At 41.5% G+C, this 25228-nt stretch overlaps 2 protein-coding genes across 2 annotated transcripts in view; one reads left to right on the top strand and one right to left on the bottom strand.

The window, feature by feature from the left end:
* Nucleotides 1-4571: 4571 nt before the first annotated feature.
* Nucleotides 4572-20332, bottom strand: c28h11orf54 (chromosome 28 C11orf54 homolog). The gene is made up of 8 exons (XM_068008153.1): nt 20244-20332; nt 18961-19059; nt 14092-14165; nt 13176-13277; nt 12352-12528; nt 10014-10163; nt 7024-7137; nt 4572-5779 (listed from the first exon to the last, which is right to left on the bottom strand). The coding sequence occupies exons 1-8, from the start codon at nt 20302-20304 to the stop codon at nt 5606-5608; spliced, it is 951 nt and encodes a 316-aa protein (XP_067864254.1). The 5' UTR covers nt 20305-20332; the 3' UTR covers nt 4572-5605.
* A 4487-nt stretch (nt 20333-24819) lies between these two features.
* The window catches only part of LOC137344896 (uncharacterized), a 15962-nt gene continuing 15553 nt past the window's right edge, over nt 24820-25228 (top strand). Inside the window, exon 1 of the mRNA XM_068008154.1 lies at nt 24820-24889. The gene's annotated coding sequence lies outside the window, so the exon portion shown is untranslated. The remainder of the gene's footprint in view (nt 24890-25228) is intronic.

Consider the following 25228-nt stretch of genomic DNA (forward strand, 5'->3'; position numbering starts at 1 on the left):
GGAGTGTGGGGCTAATTTTAACTTTTATCACCAGGCAAAAACGAATCTGTTGCCTGTTTTACACCCCGCCTGATTTTCTTTTTCATTGAAGAATTGATTTTCTACTATAAGCTGCGCAATGATTAAGGCCAATGGTTTTCATGGAAAAAAAAGTCAGGATCACGTAACATTATTCCCAAAACACGAGTCACAAAAATCCTTTAATTTCGTATTAAAAAAGAAATTTGATTTATTCAGTCACCATTACCTAATGTGCTTAATTATAAATGGATGGAATTGCAAACGCAATTTGTATTCTGTGGTCCTCCTTCACGATAAGGGGCACCATTTCCATCACTCCGAGACAGAGACTAAAATAAAGGGAAGCAGCCATGCATAAGTATGGCATCCATCACACACAGAAGCACTAAAAGTGCTTATTTATCAGAAGTATATTCATGTAAATTGTTTCTATGTACTTCCATAGCTGTATGCTTTTGCTACTCTCCCACATACGTGTATCAAAGTTGACTATCCGTTTTGAGGTTGATAACTACTGTGTTCTTTGATTCTTACAAAATAATAAAAAAATAAAAGTCTGTTTTAAAGGTTTCTTTTTAAAAAAAAATGCATGTATTGTAATTTAGTCTGCCTAAAACATCAAAGAAATGTGTTGATCGACTACAAGGAAATACAAAAAGTGTGCAATACTGTTACAGTGCCTCTATTCAAAATTACTTATATTCAGTATCATTCAGGAGCGTTTTTATTTAATCAGCTCTTAGGCAGTGAAAAAAAAAATCCTTGCTTCAAGCCACAATAATAATTAATCCATTCAAACCTCCCAGAGAATGAAAAAATATCCTGTGAAAATAAAAACGTCAAAAGGTTTTGGGGCATATCTTGCATGTGAGAAACTCATCCTGTCCATTAATAAAATGCGTTATGTATTTCACATTCATCCCTTCACAAAGTCATTGGGCTTGATTTTAGGAGGGAGGCGGGTTGGCAGCGTGGGTACCGCGCCCAGTGAATTCGGGGTGCTCCGCACGCGATCGCAGCCTAATTGAAGCCACTTACCTTGGCTTCCGGGTTTCACACTGGAAAGCTGCGCAGCGGGCGGACTGCGCACCCGCATCATAGACAGGCAGCTGGAGGAGCTCTATTTAAAGGGGCAGTCCTCCACTGACTGATGCTGCAGAAAGGAGCCAAAATTACAGCATGGAACAGCCCAGGGGGAAGGCTGCTCCCAGGTTTAATGATGCCTCACTCCAGGTCCGACTGGATGGGGTGAGGAGGAGGGGGAGGACAGAGATCTTCTCCCCAGCGGGCGGGAGGAAGTGGCCTGCCTCTGCCACCACGAAGGCTTGGCTCGAGGTGGCAGAGGAGGTCACCAGCACCACCAACATATCACGCACCTGCATACAGTGCAGGAGGCGCTTCAATGCCCTAAGTAGGTCAGCCAAAGTGAGTACACTTACTCATTCCTCTACACTCCGTCTGCCACATCACCGCCCCTACCCCACATCTCCTTCCGCACTGCCAACATTACTTTATCACATCACCCCTCACACCCACTCAAACCTCATCCTCATCTTACCTGCACTTACTCACCTCGCCAGTACTCATCCCGCCATTACCACTCAACCCAATCCTCATACAATCTCATGGCTCTGTCTCATACTCACCCTCTCATGCATCTCTTTCCCGGTCAGCCTCACTCAACCTGCCACTACCTGTGCTGCAGCCACAGGGCATGCATCACATATGTGCAGAAGGAAGTGTAAGGCAAACGTGTCATGAGCATGAAGGGGATGCACAAGGGTATTTGAGGGTTTGTCATGGTTTTTACTTATATTTGATTTCTGATCAACCCACGTTACATATTATATTGTCACCACTACTGCCACGTCTTTGCGAATCTTGTCTGGTTTGTGCAATAATGCCCTTTCCTGAGGATCACCATGAAGACCCACAACTGATGCCACCCATTGTGTCACTGCAGAGTGGGTGTAGGTGTATTTGCAGGGCTCTTTTGTGCAGACGACTGAGAGACGTCGGTGATGTTCCCGGTGGCACCCTGGAAGGATGCGGAGAAGAAGTTGTTGAGGGCAGTGGTGACTTTGACAGCGACAGGTAAGAAGATGGTGCTCGGGCCAGCCAGGAACAGCTCGGCATGAAGGAGGCTGCAGATGTCCACGACTACATGTCGAGTGACTCTGAGCCTCCGTGTGCACTGCTGCTCAGAGAGGTCCAGGAAGCTGAGCGTCGGTCTGTAGACCCTGTGGCGAGGGTAGTGCCCTCTGCGACGCATCTCTCTCTGCGGTTGCCCTCCCTCTTGCTGTGCAGGTGGATGTGTCACAGCACTGTGTTGTGGAGCTTCACGTGTCAGAGGTGGACGGCGTGGCCGGCGAGGCTGGTGATGCTGTTCGTCCTCCGAGGAGGTCATGACTGCAGCTAAGGCGGCCCCCATCTGGAAGATGTACGTTTGAGGGGGTCCATGAGGTAGGTAAATGTGTCTGCACACCGGAGTTGAGGTTCCAAGTTGGTGAATTTTATTGTTAGGAGGAGGGTGGTGGAGGCCAAACTTTGTTCAAAGTGACAGTGGCCTTCTTCAATGAGTGAGGGTCTCCCCCCACCTCACCTGTCAAATGGACCTTTGCAGCTGCCACAGGCTGGTGGCTGCAACACGTCCATTTCAACTGGGAGTGTAGGGGAAACACGCTCAGTTGAGATGAAAATCCCACCCCTCCCAAAATATCCGACAAATCAGATCTGCTAATGACTGAACTATCACATTAATTGTCTTAAATGGGATCCCGCCGGCTTTAATTGCCGGCAGGAGTCCCGCATGCGGGGGCTGCGTGCGCATGTCAGCGTGTCACTGGGGAACCCGGAAGTGGGCGGGTTGGAGCCGGGCTCTGGACCCGCCCCGGGAATTCCGATTTTCGGAGCCCCGCCGGCTCGGGCGTCCAAAAATCGAGCCCTTAATTTTATCCTTCCGGAGAATGTCTCTGTTCTGCAAATTACAAATGAAGTTAAATGCTAATGTCTTTCAGATAAAAAGAACGTATGTCACATATGATTCTTTAAAATAATTTATCCTCGAAATTAATTTGATTTTAAAAATTAGGGACAGAAAGTCTTTGACAAATACATCATTTATAAAAATCCAAATGATGGTTTACTTTTCAATGTACTATGATGAGAAGCCCCATTATATGACAAGTTAACATGCACAAAAAAATTGGTTATTCCAGATTTACAATCTAACAGCACTGAGCCATGTAAGGAGCAAACCTAGCATTTAATGTCAACTACGTATCAGGCTCTGAAATCTGTACACTGAAATATGTGGTGTGCAATATTCTCCCAGCATCAAACTTCATTTACAAAATTTATTTGGTTTATGAAGTGTTGGAAATTAATCTTAGAAATCACTTTGAAGCAAAACCAAAATACAAATTTAATTGTACTAACTTCATCTTCTCAGCAAACAGTCGGATGCTACATAAATAAATATTTTGTATCAACCTCAAACTAGAAGGAAGAAGAACTTTAAAGCAGGTAATAGGAAAAACACTTATTGCCATTGCCAGTTGATGCATGGGAGAGTGGCTGTGAGCAGGAGTCTCTAGCAACTGAATCTGGAATAAGAAAGTTGATATTAATAAGTCCAAATTAGGAACAAAAAACCCTTGCCAAATGCCGAGGATCAACAGAAAAACATAAAAGATAAAGTTGCAGCAGCCTCAGTCTGTCTTCTCATTCAGAAAACCATTTTATCCAATTGAAGAAAAAAACACCAGACTAGCTTTACTCGACAATACAAAAGCTAATGGAGGCAGCCACAATAGAAAGGATGTCAAACTCAAAATAAGCTCAAGGTAACTGTAAAGTTTACAATCCCCTAATATCAAACACCACACTTACTCAGGAGATGGAAAAAAAATTGAGTATCTTTTGGTCTTTATTTATTCTCCTCGACATGTGTAGGTTTGTATCTCTGTCAGAATTTATAATTACCTATTTATCAGACTTGTACCTTCTGGATCTGAATTGATAATATTCCCCCTGCTGTGATTATACGGTTTGTTTTCCTTTTTTTCCTTCTTGCCTTGTTGTACCTTTGCATTATTTTAAATGATTCAATTATCATATATATGTTTTACTGTATTTTCTACTAGCACGGTGACATTCCATTATCCTCCGTTTAAAGAAACAACGTACTGAATGTGTGTGATCATTTTAGGTGTACAAAGTCTATTTCTATCTGCAGCAATCTCCAATGAATGGGAAAACTATTGTCCGCTTTTCCAAACAGAGATCACAATTAGCTTTAATTTGATATTGATAACCATTTTACAACCATTCTTTGAATATGAAATGCCAGGTAAAATAGATCACTACTTATTTTGGAATCATTAACAAATAATCAGTAATGTTATATTTGCAGTCAAAAACTTCACTGCTGTAATTATCACTTTATAGACTATCATATTTCCCAATATTTCTTCAAAATTATTGCAAAAATAAAAATGGCTAGTTACAAAAGTTAAGTAATAATAAAGAACAAATTCAAATCACTGATCTTCACTATTTCAATCTTTTATTAATGAACATTTAATATTCTACCAAACTAAATGGTTGGATAATAATTTTAGATCTTAAAAGTGAACCATACATAATGAAATGGACTCAAGTTTACACTTCAAATACTGTTTTTTTTTATTCATTCATGGGATGTGGGCATCGCTGGCAAGGCCAGCATTTATCGCGCATCCCTATTTGCCCTTGAGAAGGTGATGGTGAGCCGCCTTCTTGAACAACTGAGTGGCTTGCTAGGCCATTTCAGAGGGCGATTAAGAGTCAACCACATTGTTGTGGGTCTGGAGTCACACATAGGCCAGACCAGGTAAGGACGGCAGTTTCCTTCCCTAAAGGACATTAGTGAACCAGATGGGTTTTTATGACAATCCGGTAGTTTCATGGCCACCATTACTGATACTAGTTTTTTTTTTATTCCAGATTTTATTTAATTAATTGAATTTAAATTCCCCAGCTGCCATGGCAGGATTTGAACTCATGACTCCGGATTATTAGTCCAGGCCTCTGGATTACTAGTCCAGTAACATAACCGCTATGCTACCGTACCCAAGGTTATCCACATCCTTTTCATACAATCACAAATATAATTTTTTTTTTTACACAATTCTGAACAGCATAAAGTACAAATTAGCAAACTATATTGTTGAACAGTAGTCCAGTATTGTCATTAGGCTTACTTAAATGTATCAATAAACCATTGAAAAAATACAGCATAATACTACTTCAAATTTTTCTCATCACCAGTGGCAGACCTGTAACCACTAGTACCTTACTCAAATTTCACACAACTCAAAATTCTCTCTCCAGACACAACCCAGATATAGAGGATTAATGCCATAATTGTACTACTGATTGTTTTTCACAATTCAAGTTGGCACGGTAGGAAAATTTAATATACCCATCATTACATTTTACTGAAATCCTAATGACAGCACAGATGGTCTGATTCAAGCATTTCTGAATGAACTAGGAACCGAAAGCCTTGTTATATTTTCAAAAGGATTGCCTGGAAGCGTTACTAATCAAATCCTATTTTGTGAGTTTTCTTTGGCCGGTCAATGCGATAAAGGTGTTCTGCTGGCAAGAAGTAGCCCACGTATTCCACAGTGTCTGGGGTAGTGTCATAGTGATAATGCCCACCCTCTCCATGATGGCTGAAGCAATGGGTATGCTCCACTCGAAGGTCAAATCCCTTGTGAAAGAAAATAGGTCAGCTTTTGTTAGATAATACATTTAGAAAATGGGGACAGCAATAAAGATTACATACAGGGAGCTCCTGTATTAGTTTAGGCGGGCCATTCCTGTATTATTAGAAAACCTTCCCCTGAATTGCAAAATCAACAGTGGAGTTTTTTATGTGATTATATCATCTTTGTTTAAAACGAAGAGAGAAATGGCAACATGTTGCCATTTCTGTACTGTATCTGTTTTATCACCCCTGAGAAGTGCAAGGAAAATAGCATCAAATATTGAAACAATAATAAAGTATTTTAAGCTTGAGTGATTTTATTGCTGCAGTTTTTATCTCTAAAAAGATATACCCTAATGATCAGACCGAGCGCTAGTCAGCTAAAAACCTGTAATGTAATACACAAACAGGTGGATCTCAATCTAAAGATGAAAATATAATTTAAATAAGCTATTTGTGTAAAAACAAATTTATTTAAGTGGGTTACGGTTACACAAGAGTTTAGGGTCCCAACTTTTCTCCTGCTGTTTACAATGTGATTAATCAGGTTATATATTTGAAGAAGCACAATAAAGCAAACTATAGCTTACGACAGCACAAAGTTCAAGTTTCCCAAAGTTGCAATTATTAGAATATTGGTAAAAATGATTGTTTTTTTCTTTTTCACTGCAGGGAGTCTGCCCCCTCCTTTTGTTACACCATCTCATGAAGGCACCGACTCTTTCTGGCGTTTCACAGGCATTAGCAGCCCTGAGATACCAACATCTGCACATACACACATTTGTACAGGAGTCGCTGTATGGCTATGAGGAACTGGAACAATGACTAATTATATTCCCCTCATCAGCCCGAGGGCACTGACACCAACTGTAGCGCATGAACTGCTGCCTCGGCTGAGATCAGCTAATTCAGCAGAGGCAAATATTGAACCTGGCATCTTCTGATCTGTATGACTTTGTGCTACACCACATGCTGCATTTACCTATTAAATTACCTCCTAAAAGAAATAGTATAAAAGTATATTCTTCATTTATAAAATGTCACATCACATTAAAAGTACTTTAATCAAGATAATCACTGAAAATAAAATAGAAATCAGGTTTAAGTATAATTTTGTGTTAAACATTGAACTAAGTGACAGAAATCAAATAGTTAAGTTATTTAAATTCAAATCTTTACTTTAAAAAGTACATGAAGTACGTAGATTACTTAAAATTTGTAAATGTTGGTCAGGCTTTATTACTTACCAGGTCCCGGGACACAAACACCGATTGGCAGATGAGAGGAGCACTCATGTCAAAGAATTTTAGCCAATTGTTTACAGCCTCACCACTGTTCAGAGGACAGGGAGAAAACTCGGGCTAGGAAAAAAAACATCAACTTTAAAACCAAAGAAATACCAATTACAGCAACAGATGTCTCTTAAAACTAAAAAGGTATCTGGTTTTATTTGTACACCTTCCATTGATTTAAAAAAATAAATAATAGATTTTCTCTCAAAGTTCCTCTCAAGATCTAGCAACTAGCAGGATCCCTGAACCACAAAAGTGGCTCTCAATGTACAGAAACTCCTTGTTCAGGAAAAATTCATGGCAAATTTAAGGGGTGCCATCTCTCAACACCTAGTGACCAGTCCAATTTTGGGAGTAACATTGGTTAGTAGCATTCCCTCTTAACCATGGTACAGTCCCACCCTGCGGGAAAAGGGCCAGCTAACAAAAATAACGTCAGCCTTTCAGTGATGACACCAGCTCACAAACAACAGCAATTTTTCAGAAGTGCATTGCCCTGTAATCCCAGCTTCTGCTTGGCAGCACTTTGAAAATTCTTATCGATGAGGCGAGCTCTTAGCAGAAGGTTGATGTGGATAGGCTGAGTGGACACATAGCTGCAACTGGGTCAAAAGGTAAAAGGACTTGATTCTGAATATCCTAGAGAGGCACCCTGATGAGAATCTCAATGCAAACTCCACCAATCAATGCAGTCATCTAGCACCAGGACCTCAAAAGATTCTGTTTAAGATCTTGGTTGGCAAAGAAATGGAAATTTGTGCTTAATGCACATAAAGCCATAATCAATGAGCGAGTGTGGTACGTGCGTTCATCTGTCAAGCTGGCCAACATCCTCAGCGACCACTCCATGAATGATTCCCCTTAGATTCGGTTTCTCTTTTACTACCTGGAATAGCAGCTCTTTGGTGGCAAGAAGCCAGAAATTGTGCTTCTCCATTCTCAGGAATGGATTTGTGTCCTTGCCCAAACAGGAAACATGTGGAATGGTCAATTACTATCATTTAAAATTCTACCTATGGACACAGATACAAACAGTGCCCATGGTGTGGTTCTGATCGCTTACCAAGACCTACTTGCAGCGGAAGTTGGAGTGTCCTCAGCTAATCTGGTCTGGGCAAAAATACTCTTTAAAGCCTTAGCTTGTGTAATCCATCTAAATTCCTCTGAAGCAGCATGCTGCTGAGTACTGGACGAGCCGGAAAACTTTAAGTATATCTCTGGATAGCCTTGTGTAAGGGTGTCCTGACAGTCCATTGTGCTTCTTTGGAATATGTCAGATCTAGAGCTTCAATGGTGTAAACCCTCTAAGCAATGATGCTTTCTGCTTACTTTCTGGGGTTCATCAAATATGCAGCATTGGTATGGGCTCCAGAAAGGAAAGGCAATCAACTATGTTGTTGTTATAGCTCGACATGCCCTTTACATTCCAACTGGATTGTTCACCGTCCCTAAAAGCCTAGGACCAACTGGCCACAGTCACCATCTTAATCAAGGGGGACGTACACTTAACTGTTTTTGCGCAAGATGCTGACCTCAAGGCAGAAGGTGACTGCCAAGTCAGAATGGCTGGCACGACACAAACTGCCCCATTCTGGCCTTCCACCAAGCTGAAAACAGATGCCGATCACATAGCCTTTCAGGAAACTTTGAGATTTGGGACAAACTGTGCTGGAAAGCGTTACTTGACGGCCGGGTACATGTACATAGGGCTTGATGCTTACCATAATTGGTTTGCAGACCGATGCTGCTGAAACTCTGCACCTCCAACTGGTGAAACCATCATTCAAATATGATGCATGGCCTATGATATGATCAGGGGGTCAGTGATAATTTTACAGTGAATTGTGTTGCTCCACCTTGCTGCTTGCGAGAAGTTCCTGGTACCTGCTGTCCACCCAGTGAGGGCGTAAAGCTGTACTCGTCAGTTGTCTGACAACCTCCTTGGGAAGTATGAGGGAGGAGGAAGGTCTCTGAGGTCAAGGTGGCTCCAAGATGACACATGTGGTGATGGAAATTCAGAACCATGTCAACCCCTGCGATAGACCTGGTTATCCCATTTCTGAATCAGGCAAGTCCACAGTACTGCAGGGGATCGTAATAGTGAACAGGATCCTAGAGGAGTAAACTGGTTGCCAGAGGTCTGGGTTCTTCCCACTCAGCTACCGATAGGCCACTGCCTCAATGGTTAGTGTGATCCTAGCTGGGCAAGCAGCAGAAAACAGCTCTGGTAAGTTGCATGATATTAGATGGATGAACTCCATTAGTACCCCGGCACACTTTCAGAGACCCTAACACTGGTTCTTCCAACCTGCACCCAAGCTCCCTCAACTTGAGTAAGAAAGGTACATCCCTATAGGGAAAGAATCTGCACTCCATATTCGGCAAACAGAAACTCTATTGGTAGGAATAGATGTCTCGTTTCTTAATTTGGAGGCTCTTAAACATTGTGATGGGCATTTTGTGCATGTCAGGCACTCAGCTGACCAATAAATAAATATTTACAACCTTTTAAATCAATTACCTTTATGCTTGTACTATCAAAAAACATGCATAATTTTTAAAAAACATATCATATAAATTATTCATGATTCCATCTAAAATATAAGGAGCGAAAGACTCACCTGAAAAATAAAAGGAGCTTCAACATCAATCCTTCTTTAAGGGGGCATTACCGTCTTTTAACTAGAGTAACTTGTAGGGGTTGCAAACAAGGGCTATCTTGGAACATGATCAGCAATTCAAGCACATAGTAAAGCAAACCTTCAAGGGGTAGATTTTCCTCTCTTTGAGCAGCTTATGCCTAATTTTCCAAGCTCTAATGTCCAGGCCCTGAAGAGGAAAATGCACCCCTCAATGTCTCTGCAGTATTCTTACCCCCCTCCCCCTTCACCATACAAAATTGCAGTACAAAGTGTGTAGGAAACACCACATGCATTAGGACTCACCATAACATGAATCTTAGCTTTTCCTTTCTGAATTAGGAAAGTCCCTCCCATTCCTACAGGTTTATCTCCATAGTGTTTTTCAAGTGTTTCCCTCATGCAGCTCACAAAGTTACTCTGTCCTGTTCTTCTGCTGGTTCTTACTTCAACAACCTAGTTAACAACAGTATCAATCTGGTTACACCACAAGTCAAAAATCAGTCTGAAGAATCTGTGTACATGTTCCATTATAATCCCATGAATGTATTTTAGATACATGCGTTGAAATTGCACTGTGCAATATTAGCCACAAATGCATTAACCCATTTCTTACTATATCACAAAGCATAATTTCAAACCCACAGAGAGAATTTGTTAATACACCAACTTGACCACCATAAAGGAATAAGTATAGTAGATACACTTATAATCAGTTTTGCAAAAATTGAGACAAAAAGCATTAAAATACAGATTTTAAAATACAATGTGTTAGCTATTAGCTGTCCAGTGCAAGATACAGAATTGTGTACTAATGGAAAAGTCTGCAGCAAAAAATACAGATATTCAATGATCTTTATCATAGCAAGTAACCCTTTTGAGGTAATATTTTATTTCCATGTACACAAAAATTCAACAACAAGGAGTCATTGGCACTTTTGAAAGTGATGCTGGCTTAGGCATGTCATTCCCTGCCCACCAACTGGATCTTTCTTCTCCTTCCCTTAAGCAATCACTTCAACCTAATCCTCAGAATCCCAGACGACACATACAGCCTGAATGTTATTTACACCCACCCCCTTCATTTTGCTTCCCAGATTATGTGTTGGGAGGCACGAGAGGGGACAGTATGGCCTGCCAGCATTTCCATGGATGGAAGAAATTACTACTTCTTGGAAAACCAGCTTGGGGTCAGACTTCAGGAATGCAAGCATATATCATTTAACAGGTTACATTTTGGAGACATAAAGCTAAGTAGCGGTTGCTTTTAAAAGATCACAGGAAAGCTACCCAAGCTTCAAACACATCTAGGAATAATAGAAATGTTGGTCACTGCTATACTATACCTCTATGTAAAATTCAACCATGGTAGGGTAATCATAAGCACATGGAGAGGTTCCAGGAAAACTACTACAAATAGTACTTTATTCTGTCAAACTTTTCATAATAAGGCACTATATAAATGCAAGTATTATATTTTTGAGTGGTCGTGTTTGATGTTATCTCCTGTACTTGCATGAGTCACAATTTCCTCCAGCTAAACATCGAGAAGACCGAAGCCATCATCTTCAGTCCCCGCCACAAATTTAATTCCCTCACCACTGACTTCCATCCCCTTACTCAACCACTCTCTCAAGCTGAACCAGACCATCTTAGCATAATTCTTGACCCTAAGCTGAGCTTTATACCCCACATCCTATCTCCATCACCAGGACTGCTGACTTTCACCTCTGCAAGATTCCCCAAAACCGCCCCTACTTCAGTCCTTCCACCACTGAAACTCTTATTCATACCTTTCTTACCTCTAGAGTCAATTACTCCAACATTCCTTTTCCTGGTCACCTGTCCTCCATTCACTCCAACTTATCAAAAATTCTGCTGCATGTATTCTATCCACACTCTACACTAAGTCCCACTTGTCCATCACCCTCCCTTCCTCACTGACCTTTGCTGACTCCCGGTCTCCCAGCACATCACATTTAGAATCCTTGTGTTCATTGTTAAATCCTTCAGTGGACTTTCCTTACATTATCTTTGCAATCTCCTCCCAAATGCTCCTTTCCCCCAACTCTGGCCTTCGCCTTCTGTGTATCCTCTCCTCTCCCTTTGATCCACCATTGGCAGAAGAGTATTCAGCTGCCTTGGTCCTACTTTCTGGAATTCCCTATCTAAATACCTGAAGACCTTTCTCTTTGCCTGAGGTTTTGGTCACTTTTCCTAACTCACCCTTCTTGCTTAGCATCCATTTGTGAAGCGCCTTGGGATGTTTCCTCACATTAAACCCGATCACCAATAGGGTTAGATGAAATAGGGTGGGAGGAGGCTCGTGTGGAGCATAAACACTGGCACAGACCAGATGGGCCGAATGGCCTGTTTCTGTGCTGTAAATTCTATGGAATTCTATGTAAAGACATTATATAAATTTGTTGTAGTTCTTCTCTTACCTCAAAATCACTATTTGGAATCTATAAAGGTTGCAATGTGGATTTCCCCTTTCATTAGAAACAGTAAAATCTGAATTTGCAAACATTTAACAAAATGTTTGTGTTTTTAATATCATGAAGACACATTGATATGGAACTTACACCCACATAAGCGGCATTAAATACCTTATTCAGAAAATATCAAAGGGGATTCCATTCACCTTTCCTGGTTTCCCCTCAGTAATGAACAAGTTTGCCAGTAGTGCAAAATCACAGGTCTTGTACTTTTCACCATATTTCTCCAGGATACACCCACCGGTGGCCGGATTTATTTTGGCGCTGTAACTGTGATTCACCTCAGGTTTGCCATCTCCTTCGGTAGAGACATTGGGCATAAGCTAAAGTTAAAAAAAAACACATAAATTAGTAAGAAGAACATCACATTAGGAGATTTATAGAATGGTACTCCAACTGTACTAAGTTACAAATAAATTGTATTTACTGAAAAGTTCTCAATGCAAACATAATTGCTTAGTTGTCAGAACATAACAGTAGTCACTGTGGGCCCCACTTTCCTCATTGATGTCACAAATGCATATCTCAGGGTCCTCTCACTTTATGCACAAAATACTGGTCCCCTCTTTTATACAGCTGATAACTTCATTAGTATCTAAAATTTTTAATGCTTTGCAAATTAGGATATTATATATTTGCAACACATCAAGAAACGTTTGGTTGATGATGTCAGGTAGGAATAGTAGCAGACAATGCCCATAAAAGAGAAGTGAATGCTGCTCAGCTGAGATCGGCTAACTCAGGGATCAAATTGGGACCTACTTGGTCTATCTAGCTTAGCACCGCACCAGGCAGTGCAATTACCTACCAAGCCACTGGGACATTACATCTCACTGAACTTCTTTAATAATTTGGAGCCTAAATTGAACTGTGTTAATATCCTACATTCTTTTCAACGGTCACCTAATGTACAAGGTTACAATAAATGTTTATTTTAATCATACTTATAAGGGACATTTATAATTTGTACCTCTGCATTCACACCCACAGCTTTAAATGATGCTGCTCCTGCTCCAAGAATGAAGGCACCAGGCAATTCCACTTCCTTAGCAACAGTATTGAGATTATAGATCTGTAATAAGAAATAAAATATACATGTTCCCTTTATATTATAGCAAACCTCCTGCAGTGGTACTCACTGTAAGTTGAAGGATGCATGTTTTATAAGATCGGGAACATTACACCATGTGAAGTGTGGGTTTGTGTCCCCTTAAGGCTACTAAGCTATTAGGTGAATATGGGGTTCATAGAGATCAATTAAGAATCTACTGCTGCTATGCCTTGGTACATTTTCCTACATTAAAAAGGTGTTATATAAAGGCAGGCTGTTGTTGTTGAATGCTCTTGTCAGACCACACAGAGTACAGTGTCCACTGTGAAAAAAGGGAACAAAACCTTAAGGATGATCCTCAGCATCAGAAGACTGAGTGATAAGGAAAGACTGGACAGCTCGTCAGCTTTGAAAGGAGACAACTGAGCGGTGACCTTATAGTGACATATTAAGATAGTAAATAATAGAGAAGGTAAATCCAGAACACTACTACAAGTTGAATTGTAACAAAACTCTCAAGACAAATTTATGACTGATGTCTGGAAGTTCTTTTTCACACAGAGAAATAAACATTTAAAATGGTGTCCTGGTTAGGCATGGCGGCAAAAGCCCAGAAATCATTTAAGAGACAGTTGGATGTTTTAATGGGGAACTACCATTTTTTCTAGCATTAGCTAAGATGGACGAAATAGACTTCCTCATCAATACTGATCCCATATCCTTGGGGAAGTGCATTAGGGGTTTAATGTATAGTGATTAGATTTGTACGGTCTACATTAAGTCACCAAGTGCCAAACCTCAAGAACAGGATTTACCAAAAGGTAATCCTCCTTACCTTCTCAGTTTGTGGAAGAGGTACAAGGTAAGGAATTCCTCCCACATCTGCTATTCGAGGTTTCCCACATAGCCCTGTGAAATAAAAACACGCCATAATAAAAGGTCAATTCTAAAAATTCAATAGGTCAAATAATGATATATATTATTGACAGGGTATAATTTCAAAGTTTGCAGATGATACGAAACTCGGAAATGTAGTAAACAATGTGGAAGATAGTAACAGACTTCAGGAGGATGTAGACAGACTGGTGAAATGAGCAGAAACATGGCAGATGAAATTTAACGCAGAGAAATGTGAAGTGATACATTTTGGTAGGAAGATTGAGGAGAAGCAATATAAAGTAAATGGTACAATTTTGAAGGACATGCAGGAACAGAGAGACCAGGGGGCGTGCATACACAAATCTTTGAAGGTGGCAGGACAAGTTGAGAAGGCTGTTAAAAAAGCATATGGGATCCTGAGCTTTATTAACAGAAGCATGAAGTACAAAAGCAAGGAACTTATGCTAAACCTTTATAAAACACTGGTTAGGCCTCAGCTCATGTATTGTGTTCAATTCTGGGCACCACACTTTAGGAGGGATGTCGAGGCCTTAGAGAGGGTGCAGAAGAGATTTACTAGAATGGTTCCAGGAATGAGGTACTTCAGTTATGTGGAGAGACTGGAGAAGGTGGAATTGTTCTCCTTAGAACAGAGAAGGTTAAGGGGAGATTTGATAGAGGTGTTCAAAATCATGAACGGTTTTGATAGAGTAAATAAGGAGAAACTGGTTTCCAGTGGCAGAAGGGTCAGTAACCAGAGGACACAGATTTAAGGCGATCAGCAAAAGAGCCAGAGGCGACATGATGAAACATTTTTTTTACACACACCGAGTTGCAATGATCTGGAATGCGCTGCCTGAAAAGGTGGTGGAAGCAGGTTCAATAGTAACTTTCAAAAAGGAATTGGATAAATATTTGAAAGGAAAAAATGTACAGGATAACGGGGAAAGAGCAGGAGAGTGGGACTAATTGGATAGCTCTTTCAAAGAGCCGGCACATTCACAATGGGTCGAATGGCCTCCTTCTGTGCTGTACCTTACTATGAACCTGAAATGGTTGTTTCAGCCCTTGTGAAAAGCAAAATAATGATTTTAGTGCAACAAGAAATCTAATTTGTCTTACTGTGTTTGGAAGCCCCATACTAACTGAATTGGTAAACAAATATACTACTGTAGGATTAAGCGATCTTCTCCTTAGGTTTTGTCCTGCATCATTCTCCACTCCTTTGATACTGGTCTGTTCTTCATCTGCTGCTCCACCATTAGCACCAACTCTTTCAGCCATTATGCTCCACCCTCTGGAGCTTCATCCCGAAATGTCTCAGCCTACTCACTTCTCTCCTTGTTTTCAAAAGCCTCCTAAAAAGCATGCTTCTAATTCTTTTCTCATTTGCCCTCTGCTCTGTAAAGTGCTTCAAGAAGTCTTTCTGTACTAAAGAATGTACTTATAAACTGGTACTGTAGACAGAAAAAGAGTATTAAAATCGTAACTCCGTTTGAATTGGAGTTGACTCATTTGCCCCATTTCATCTTTTCCCCTGTACAATGCACGTTACTCCAGCTGACGAGGTAGACGGATATCTTGTTCCCAAGCTTCTGCCCTCTGGATTCTCGAGGTAGTGAAATTCCTCCCATCAATAACTTTAGTAAAAAAGTCGGCGTGGGTGAAAATGAAATTTAACCCCTAGGAGATGTTGATGAACATACTAGAGGGACACCTCCTCTGATTTTCTCACCCTCCCAGCAGGGAAGTGCTTCACCTGCACAATGTTTTTCCCAAGATCATGAACTCCCCATGTGAGGATGTCAGGAGGTCAAACCTGTGACCTACTACTCTACAATATCCACTTATTGTAAATTCAACTTTTCCCCATTTGGTCATTTAGAAGATTTGCTCTATTCAGTATCTGCAGTGAAACAGGAAACTCCTTTATACTCACATTTACAGATTCCATTATTATAAATAGTGGCCAGACAAAAGCTTCAACTTTCAGAATTTTACCTCTGTCATTTATTCTTTCAATCCTTTAATTCTCATGGTACTCTTTTATTTTTTGCTCTTCCATATTGACAAATCAGATTTTTTTTTAAATGGTGAGAAACTAGGAGCAAAGTGATTTGGGTGTCCATGTACAACATCATAAACAGACTAAGTAAGTGGGAAAAACTATGGAGATGGAGTTCAATATGGGGAAGTGCGAGGTTATCCACTTTAGATCCAAAAAGAGAAATCAGGGTATTTTCTTAATGGTGAGAGGCTAGGAGCAGTGGAGGAGCAAAGGGATTTAGGTGTCCATGTACACAAATCACTAAAAGCTAGTGCACAGGTACAAACAATAATCAAAAAGGCTAATGGCATGTTGGCCTTTATCTCAAAGGGTTGGAGCACGAAAGTAAGGAAGTGATGCTTTAGTTGTACACAGCCATGATCAGACCCCATCTGGGGTATTGCGTTCAGTTTTGGACACCAAACCTCAGGAAAAATAGATTGGTCTTGGAGGGGGTACAACGCAGATTCAACAGAATGGTACCAGGGCTTAAAGTGTTAAATTATAAGAACAGGTTGGTTTATATTCCCCAAGTTTAGCAGAGATCTAATCAAAGTCTTTAAAATGATAAAAGGATGAGCTAGGGTGGATACAGAGAAACTATATTCTCTGATGGGGGAATCCGGAACAATGGGGCACAAACTTAAAATCAGAGCCAGGCCATTTAGGAGTGAAATCAGGAAGTACTTTTTCACACAAAGGATAGGGGAAATCTGGAACTCTCTCCCTCAAAAGGCTGTAGATGCTGGATCGATTGAAATTTTCAAGACTGAGATCATTGGATTTTTGATGGGTAAGACTGTCAAGAGATATGGAGCAAAGGTGGGTAGAGTTGAGTAGCCATGATTTTATAGAAGGGCGGAACAGGCTCAAGGGGCTGAATGGCCTACTCCTGTTCCGATGCTCCTAATCATGTATTCCACGTGAAATAAACCAGTTTATTGGTTTGCAATTGGTCTTGTCTCAGGAGAGCGCTAATCAATCCATTTCCGAAGATAGGAGAATCACATGTGGGGAAGCACGTGCAAAATCACAGAATCCAGTAGACACTATAAGCGGTCTTTTGTTATGGTTTAAGGGCACAGGTTTCAGATCATAGAATTCTCAATATGCTTATGGAGACTGCCTTTTTCGCCTTGAACATAAGACATAAGTACTGGGAGAAAGCCAGAACTGTATCAATAATATTCACTAAAGTCACTTACTACTACAAAATGAATAAAAGTTTCAAACCCAGCACCCAATTTTTCTGTCCGTATTGCGCACAATCTTTTATATCTTCAGCATGGCCAGAGCTAGAATGAACAGTTTCAAAGTTTTACCTATGTTGCAATAAAGGTTAAAATGTGCCAATTTACACAGCCTGCAATGATTAACAGTTTAGTTAGTTTACTGGAACAGACAGCCAGTTTTCAAACCAGTCAATACATCAAAGGACATGGGAATCAAAGCATTTTTTTAGTGAGTCAGCAATGCACTAATTTGAGAAATATAGTCAATTCAATATTATTTTCGTTCAATACGGCAGCAGACTTAAAGCAGCTACATGTTAGATCAACAGATTCTCAACTAACAGAGCAGAATTCAAATCAGAATCATAGAATAATAGAATCATAGAATCATAGAATGATATAGCACAGGCGGCCATTCGGCCCATCATACTTGTGCCAGCTCTTTCAAAGAGCTATCCAATTAGTCCCTTTATCCATAGCTCTGCAAATTTTTCCCCTTCAATTATTTATCCAATTCCCTTTTGAAAATGATCATTAAACTTGCTTCCACCACCTCTTCAGGCAATGCATTTCAGATCATAACAACTTGCTGCGTTAAAAATATTCTCCTCATCTCGCCTCAATTGTCATGTCTACTCACCCGTTCCCTGCAGAATAAGTCAGTCTTAGCTGAGTCAATACAAGTGGAACCAGTCAAGTAAGCCTCAAAGCAGTTTGACCAAGACATACCTTTAATAGTGTCCCTAGAAAAACCAGTATATTGTGTTGTTCTACAATCCAGACTTTGGAAGTAGACATTAAATGTAAAAGGAAAATAGGACAGATTTTAGGAAAAATACTTAACAGTTTGTTGTTTTTGCAAATACACCTTCTCTATGCAGTAACTATTATTAGAGCTTTACTCTCTGTTGCAAAAAAAAATAAAACATGTGACTGTCAAGGTGACCAGACACTTAGGGCTGGATTTTGCTGTAAAAATAACGGTGAGGCTAACAGCGTTCACCGTTATTTATGTGCAAATCGGAAAGCAACTGCCGGCGACTGCTCATGCGCAGTTAAACACGGAAATTTGGAAGCTGCTGCCGTGCTAAACCCCATGGAAAGTCTATGGGTAAGTCCAAGCCTAATGAATGGCAGTTCGCCGCTCACTGCAAGATCTGGGCCAATGTTGTTTATTTGGCGGGGGTGGATGAAATTCTCATGTGTGCTACTTATAACAAATTGGTAACCTATTCTAATGAAATTCCTCTGTTTTGACAAAATCTAATAGTGAGTTTACAACTGTTAAAATTGAAAAAGGAATTTATACCCATTAGCGTTTTGTTTCATTGCATCCATTTTATCTGTAGTTCAATGTCTAATTCTACATAGTAGATTTAAACTAGGTTTGCTATCCAAGTGACACTCTGTCCAAACATACACGATAGTTTTACCCTCAGCAAAAAGGCTCATTGGTGCTTTATTATCTGCATCCTGCATTTAAAGTTAAGATTTTTATAAAATGTCATCTCTTTCAAATGATTCAGCAGTAGGAGCAGTACTTAACCTGCAGCAGCAAAAGTGAACGGTTCCTGTGTGAGATCTGGGCAGTCCACCACTGACACCTGCACCTCTGTAAAGTTTCTCTTCAACCCATCCTGCAGCACTGAAAGAGAAACAGCAGATTTGAAAAGACATATATTTTACCTCAAGAGTATTTTTCCAGTTCATCTGTAATGATTCAGGAAATAATTAGCCCCTTTTGCCTCCAGCAATTATCATTATGGCTCCAGTACCCATTAACTTCGTGACATACAATGATCATCTCAGTATTGTTTTTTCTTGATAATTCCCCCTTCCTCTCTTCTCCTGACTCCATGCTGGGGTAGTTTCTTGAGTGCCAAACACCCCACAGTACCTTACTTGAGTGGCTAGCATTGATGTATGTGGCTTAATAATGAGTGTTGGAAGGCTGGTCATCTGCACAGGGCATCACTGCTGAATCCACTTCTATCTCACCCAACATCCACACATGAAACTGCCAGCGGGATCACTGATCAGGTGTGAGAATCCTGGCCAATTTTCCCCTTTATAGTCCAGTGGCACTGAGGCCAATTTTAATGTCCCACCATTGCCCCAGCTGAGATCAGCAAAGACCAGGGGACGGAAACCTTTCTGGGCTCAGCTACTCATTGGATAAACTTGCTGAGCCATCAGGAAACCTCATCACTACTTCAGAATGGCTATTTATGGGCACAATCAAATTTAGGATTGTTTCATTTGATGCCGGACCAACATATTCATCAGTTGAGTAACTTGAGGAGAGCTGTCATTGTCAGTTATTTATAATTGGCATTTCTAGGATTATAATTAATTAAATCACATTGAAATGGAGTCACAGTGGTGAACATACACGCAGTCTTCAGGTTTAGGAATTAATGCAGCTGCAATGGTGTTCAAACTGCAGCCCATGGCCCTGCCAATCCATCCCTCAAAGCCCAGGCAACTCAGTCCTATTTGCACCAGGGGTAGAACCAAGAACCTTCCCCATTCAATACCACTGGCAGGACCAGCAATGGCTGAAGAAGTCCCATAGTATTTCTAACACTTGGGACTCCAGGATATTGACTGATGTTTTGTAGATCCAGTCCATTGATTCCTGGATCCCGAGACTGCCCTGCGCTTATCCACTCAGCCATCAACCACTGTTACATTTAGTTTACACTCCGAGCCCCATCCCCCTTAAAAAAAAATGCTGCACTTTGACTGTTTTAATGTTTTCTTGCATTACAAATTGCAAGCAGTGCTGCACGGTGCAGATGGCCGCTCTGCAGCAGGTCCATGTTTTACCTTCACAAAGTTCCTCCAAAGTTGGGACATGAAATGCAGACTTCTCAATCCTTGCAGCCATTGCACTCAATCCTGTCCGACTATGAGACTGCCCAGGAACCGCGGAGGACGTTTTGTTCGAGGACGGGTTATTCATCACTAGAACTGGTCAAATGTTCACTTGGTGTAACGTACACAGTCTCGGTCAAAGGTCATCGCCATAAAAATCATAATGGAAGCGGGAATTCACAGGTTGGACCATGGTGGAAGCCGAGGATTGGGTCTGGAACTCAGGGATGGGACTTGGAGGGAAGGGTTGAGCAGAGTGAGAGTAGGAGCACTTTGGGTAGACCTGGGAGAGGAGGAGAGCTGAGGTTGAGTTTATTCGATAAAATGCCCAAAATGGAAAATTGAGAGGGAGCGAAACGGAGAACTATCAAAATGGCTAAAAATGGGGTGAACATTTTTTTTGCCCAGAGATCTGATCGGCCCGTGGTGTCACATGCTTAGCATGGACCGATGTTAGGATCTGATTAGTACATGCTGGCCCCAATTTTAACCTAGCCCGCCTGGTGGGAATGGGGCAGGTTCGGGTAGGGGGCCCATTTTACACCCCGCCCAAATTTACTCTTCATTCATTTCAATGGAGAGCGAAATCGGACAGGATGTAATACAGGCGTTTTACACCCGTAAAGCAGGAACAACGCATGCCAATTTCTGCCCCCTGTAGTGTTTACACAGCATTTAATCATCACTATCTGAATTTATCCTTATAAGCCTCAATCATGTTCTTAATTAAATAATATTAAGTACTAATGTCTCCCAATGGCTTAGTGGGCACTGGCAAAATAATTGGAGGAAGAAACCGAAAGCATCAAATTACTGTAGCCTGTCTGGTACTGTATTGTGTTATATAGACCACAAAGTGTCTCGTTCAATTCCCTGTATCTACTGAGTTAGCTGGTCTCAGCCAATATAACACTGGAGGCACTAAATAGAATCAGTGATCTGAATTAGGAAGGGGGAGAGATTCAGTTAGGCTTGCTGCTTCTGATTATTATCCAGACACCCCTGGTGGAAACTGCTTCTTTGTCGATCATGTTGGATAAAGATAGGATTGCTTTGAAGTGATGCCCTTTGTGGATGAATAGCTTATCAACATTCACTTTCTGTAGCTCACATGAGAAGAGTGACCAGTTGGCTGAGGTACCAGAGTGTTCGCCACAATACTTCTGCAGCTATCGATCTGTTCAGTTAAACCCTCACCTCCACCTTGATGCCCTTGTCCCCAGTAAAACCCTTACTCTCTCCCACCCTGGCTGTTCCCCCTTGTACGGCCCCCATCTTTGCTCCCTTAAGTCCAAGGAACGCAGATTTGAACATACCTGGCACACAACGGATTAGACATCCATCACCAGATCTGGCTGGACCACATCAAGCACTATTGGGCCCTGCTCACCTCTGCCAAAATCACTCACTACTCCAGGATCATCCTGGAATGCAAAGATATCCCCGGCTTCTTTTCTCCACTACCAAACGTTCCTTTAAACCCCTCTCCCCTGCCCTCTTCACCCTCACCTCCAACAACAAGGAGAGGAGCTCATGGACTTCTTTGTCACCAAGATTGAGACCATCCATTCAGCTGCCTCTGCCGTTTCCCTCCCTTCCCCTAGCCCACCAAGCCAAGCTTCCCTTAAGGATCTCCCCCACCCTAGCTCTTAACTCGCATCTTTCTCTAGTTTCTCTCCATCTCCCCTCATGACCAGCTCTACCTCACCCTTACATTTCTTGACCCCTCTCCTTTAAGATGCTCCTTAAAACCTACCTCTTTGACCGTTGTCAAATTTTGGCTGATTACGCTCCTGTAAACCACCTTGGGATATTTTACTACATTAAAGGCGCCATATAAATGCAAGTTGCTGTTGCCGGCATCCATGGACTTAACCCCAGCAACAAAGGATTATAGGTTACAGAAGTTTGATGCATTTGCTTTTCAAGTAACAACAAAGGAAATTAAAATGTGCCAGAAGATCTTGAAAGGCACTGATGATTTAGATTCTACAGAAGGTGAAGTGCTTGTACTTAAATGTGGCTCTCAATCTACAGAAGGTGAAGAAGAAAGAAAGACAGACTTGCGTTTATATAGCACCTTTCACGACCTCAGGATGTCCCAAAGCACTTTACAGCCAATGAAGTACTTTTGAAGTGAAATCACTGTTGTTAAATAGGAAACGCGGCAGCCAATTTGCGCACAGCAAGGTCCCACAAACAGCGATGAGATAATGACCAGATAATCTGTTTTAATGATGGTGGTTGAAAAGAAAGAAAGAACTTGTATTTATACAACGCCTTTCGCAACCTCAGGACGTCCCAAAGCACTTTACAACCAATGAAGTACTTTTGAAGTTTAAATGTAAGGAGTCTTACATCAGGTTATAGTCCAACAGCTTTATTCCAAATAAAGCTGTTGGACTATATCCTGGTGCTGTAAGACTCCTTACATTTGTCCACCCCAGTCCATCACCTGCATCTCCACATTTTGAAGTTTAGTCACTGTTGTAATATAGGGATAAATATTGGCCAGGACACCCGGGAGAACTCCCCAGCTCTTCTTCAAAATAATGGCATGGGATCTATTACATCCACCTGAGAGAGCAGACGGGGCCTCAGTTTAACATCTCATCCGAAAACATGAGCTCAATTTAACAAGAATGTTAAACATTTGAAAATATGTCCCTAATCTTGTTAACAAGATGACATTGCAAGGGTGAAATGCGGGGCCCATGGGGGAGGTCGCTTTGGCTGCCTGCCTCTCTTCCGCAGTCTTGTCCGTGCCCGGGTGGCACTGGAGAAGGAGCACGCGGTGTCCACTGATACACTTGAGGCCTTCCATGACCGGTGGACACCGCAGGGACTGGAGTGTGTCGTGGACACTACAAATAATATTATTATTGAAGTAACAGAAAGGGTAGACAAGGATAATGCAGTAGATATAATATATTTGGATTTTCAAAAGGCCTTCGATTAGGTACCACAGAGTAGACTCGTGACTAAGGTCAAAGCATGTGGAGTCAGGGGACAGGTAGCAGAATGAATAACAAGTTGGCTACAAAACAGAAAACAGAGTAGGAGTTAAAGGTAGTTACTCAGACTGGCAAAGGTGGGAAGTGGTGTTCCCCAAGGATCGGTGCTGGGGCCACTGTTGTTCACCAATTACATAAACGATTTGGACTCGGGAATCAGAAGTACAAATTCAAAATTTGCAGACGATGCCAAATTGGGGGATATAGTTAATACTGAGGAGGACTGCGACAAAATACAAGAAGACATTAATAAACTTGCAGAATGGGTGTGTAATGTATGAGTTTCAATATAGGTACAATGTAAGTTGGTACATTTTGGTAGGAAGAATAAGGAGGCCACATACTCCTTGGATAATAAGAGTCTAAATGGGGTAGAGGAGCAGAGGGATTTGGGGATACAGATACACAAATCAGTAAAAGTAGCGACACAGGTTAATAAGGTCATAAAAAAGCAAACAAAGCACTGGGGTTCATTTCTAAAGGGATAAAATTGAAAAGCAGAGAAGTTATGTTAAACTTGTATAGAACCTCGGTTAGACCACACTTGGAGTATTGTGAACAGTTCTGGTCTCCATATTATAAAAAGGATATAGAGACACCGGAGAAGGTGCAAAAAGGATTTACTAGGACGATACCAGAACTGAGAGGTTATACCTATCAGGAAAGGCTGAACAGGCTGGGCTCTTTTCTCTGGAAAAGAGAAGACTGAGGGATGACCTGATAGAGGTCTTTAAGATTATGAAAGGGTTTGATAGGGTAGACGTAGAGAAGATGTTTCCGCTTGCGGGGGAGATCAAAGCTAGGGGCCATAAATTTAAGATAGTCACTAATAAATCCAATAGGGAATCCAGGAGAAACTTCTTTACCCAGAGAGTGGTTAGAATGTGAGTGGTTGAGGCAACTAGCATAGATGCATTTAAGGGGAAGCTAGGTAAACAAAGAGGGAGAAAGGAATAGAAGGATATGTTGATGGGGTTAGATAAAGAAGGGTGGGAGGAGGCTCGTGTGGAGCATAAACACCGTCATGGGCCGAATGGTCTGTTCCTGTGCTGTACATTTTATGTAATTTAATTTGCTAAGTTTCCTTTGTCTTTTGTATGATTTGGGTGTGTATTAGTTGTGCCCCTCAGGGGCACTTTTGTTAGATTTATTTTATTTTGGGTTGATGACACTGGGGCAATCCAGTGTCTCCTAACGGATTTATTTTTTAAAAGAGGCACGGGTGAAATGGGGCAGATCAGTGAACAAATTTCCACGTTTATTTTACAAATTTCTGATTGGGGTGAAAAGGCTGTGCTTGTTATTTTGTCCTGATGGTGCATGAGTTCTGCATTTGCAAAAAGAAAAATTTCAATGGAGGCGATTTCTCTTTAATAAAGTGTATTTAATCTTATTGACAAATAATCTTTTTTTTCTTTGGCGTTCACTTGCTAATGCGAAATAATCTTGTAAGTAACATGTGGATACAGCTGAGTTTTAACAACACATCAGCAGCGAGATCTGGTCCTGCTGGAGGAGGAGGCTCGATGTGAACCGCCGGGCAAAACTTCGATCGTGCATTTCCTCGAAGGGACCGAGCTGCAGGTGAAGTGAGCGCGCGAGAGAAAGAAAGAAATAGAAAAATAGAGAGAGAGAGATAGAGAGATAGAGGGAGGGGGAGAGGGAGAGGGAGGGGGGAGAGGGAGAGGGAGGGGGGAGAGGGAGAGGGAGGGGGGAGAGGGAGAGATAGAGGGAGAGGGGGGAGAGAGAGATAGGGGGAAGGGAGAGAGAGATAGAGAGATAGAGGGAGGGGGGAGAGGGAGAGATAGAGGGAGAGGGAGAGGGGAGAGGGAGAGATAGAGGGAGAGAGAGAGAGAGGGAGAGAGAGAGAGAGAGGGAGAGGGGAGAGAGAGAGAGAGAGAGGGAGGGGGGAGAGGGAGAGAA

The sequence above is a fragment of the Heptranchias perlo genome, chromosome 28, assembly GCF_035084215.1.
Source record: "Heptranchias perlo isolate sHepPer1 chromosome 28, sHepPer1.hap1, whole genome shotgun sequence".
NCBI classification, from domain to species: domain Eukaryota; kingdom Metazoa; phylum Chordata; class Chondrichthyes; order Hexanchiformes; family Hexanchidae; genus Heptranchias; species Heptranchias perlo.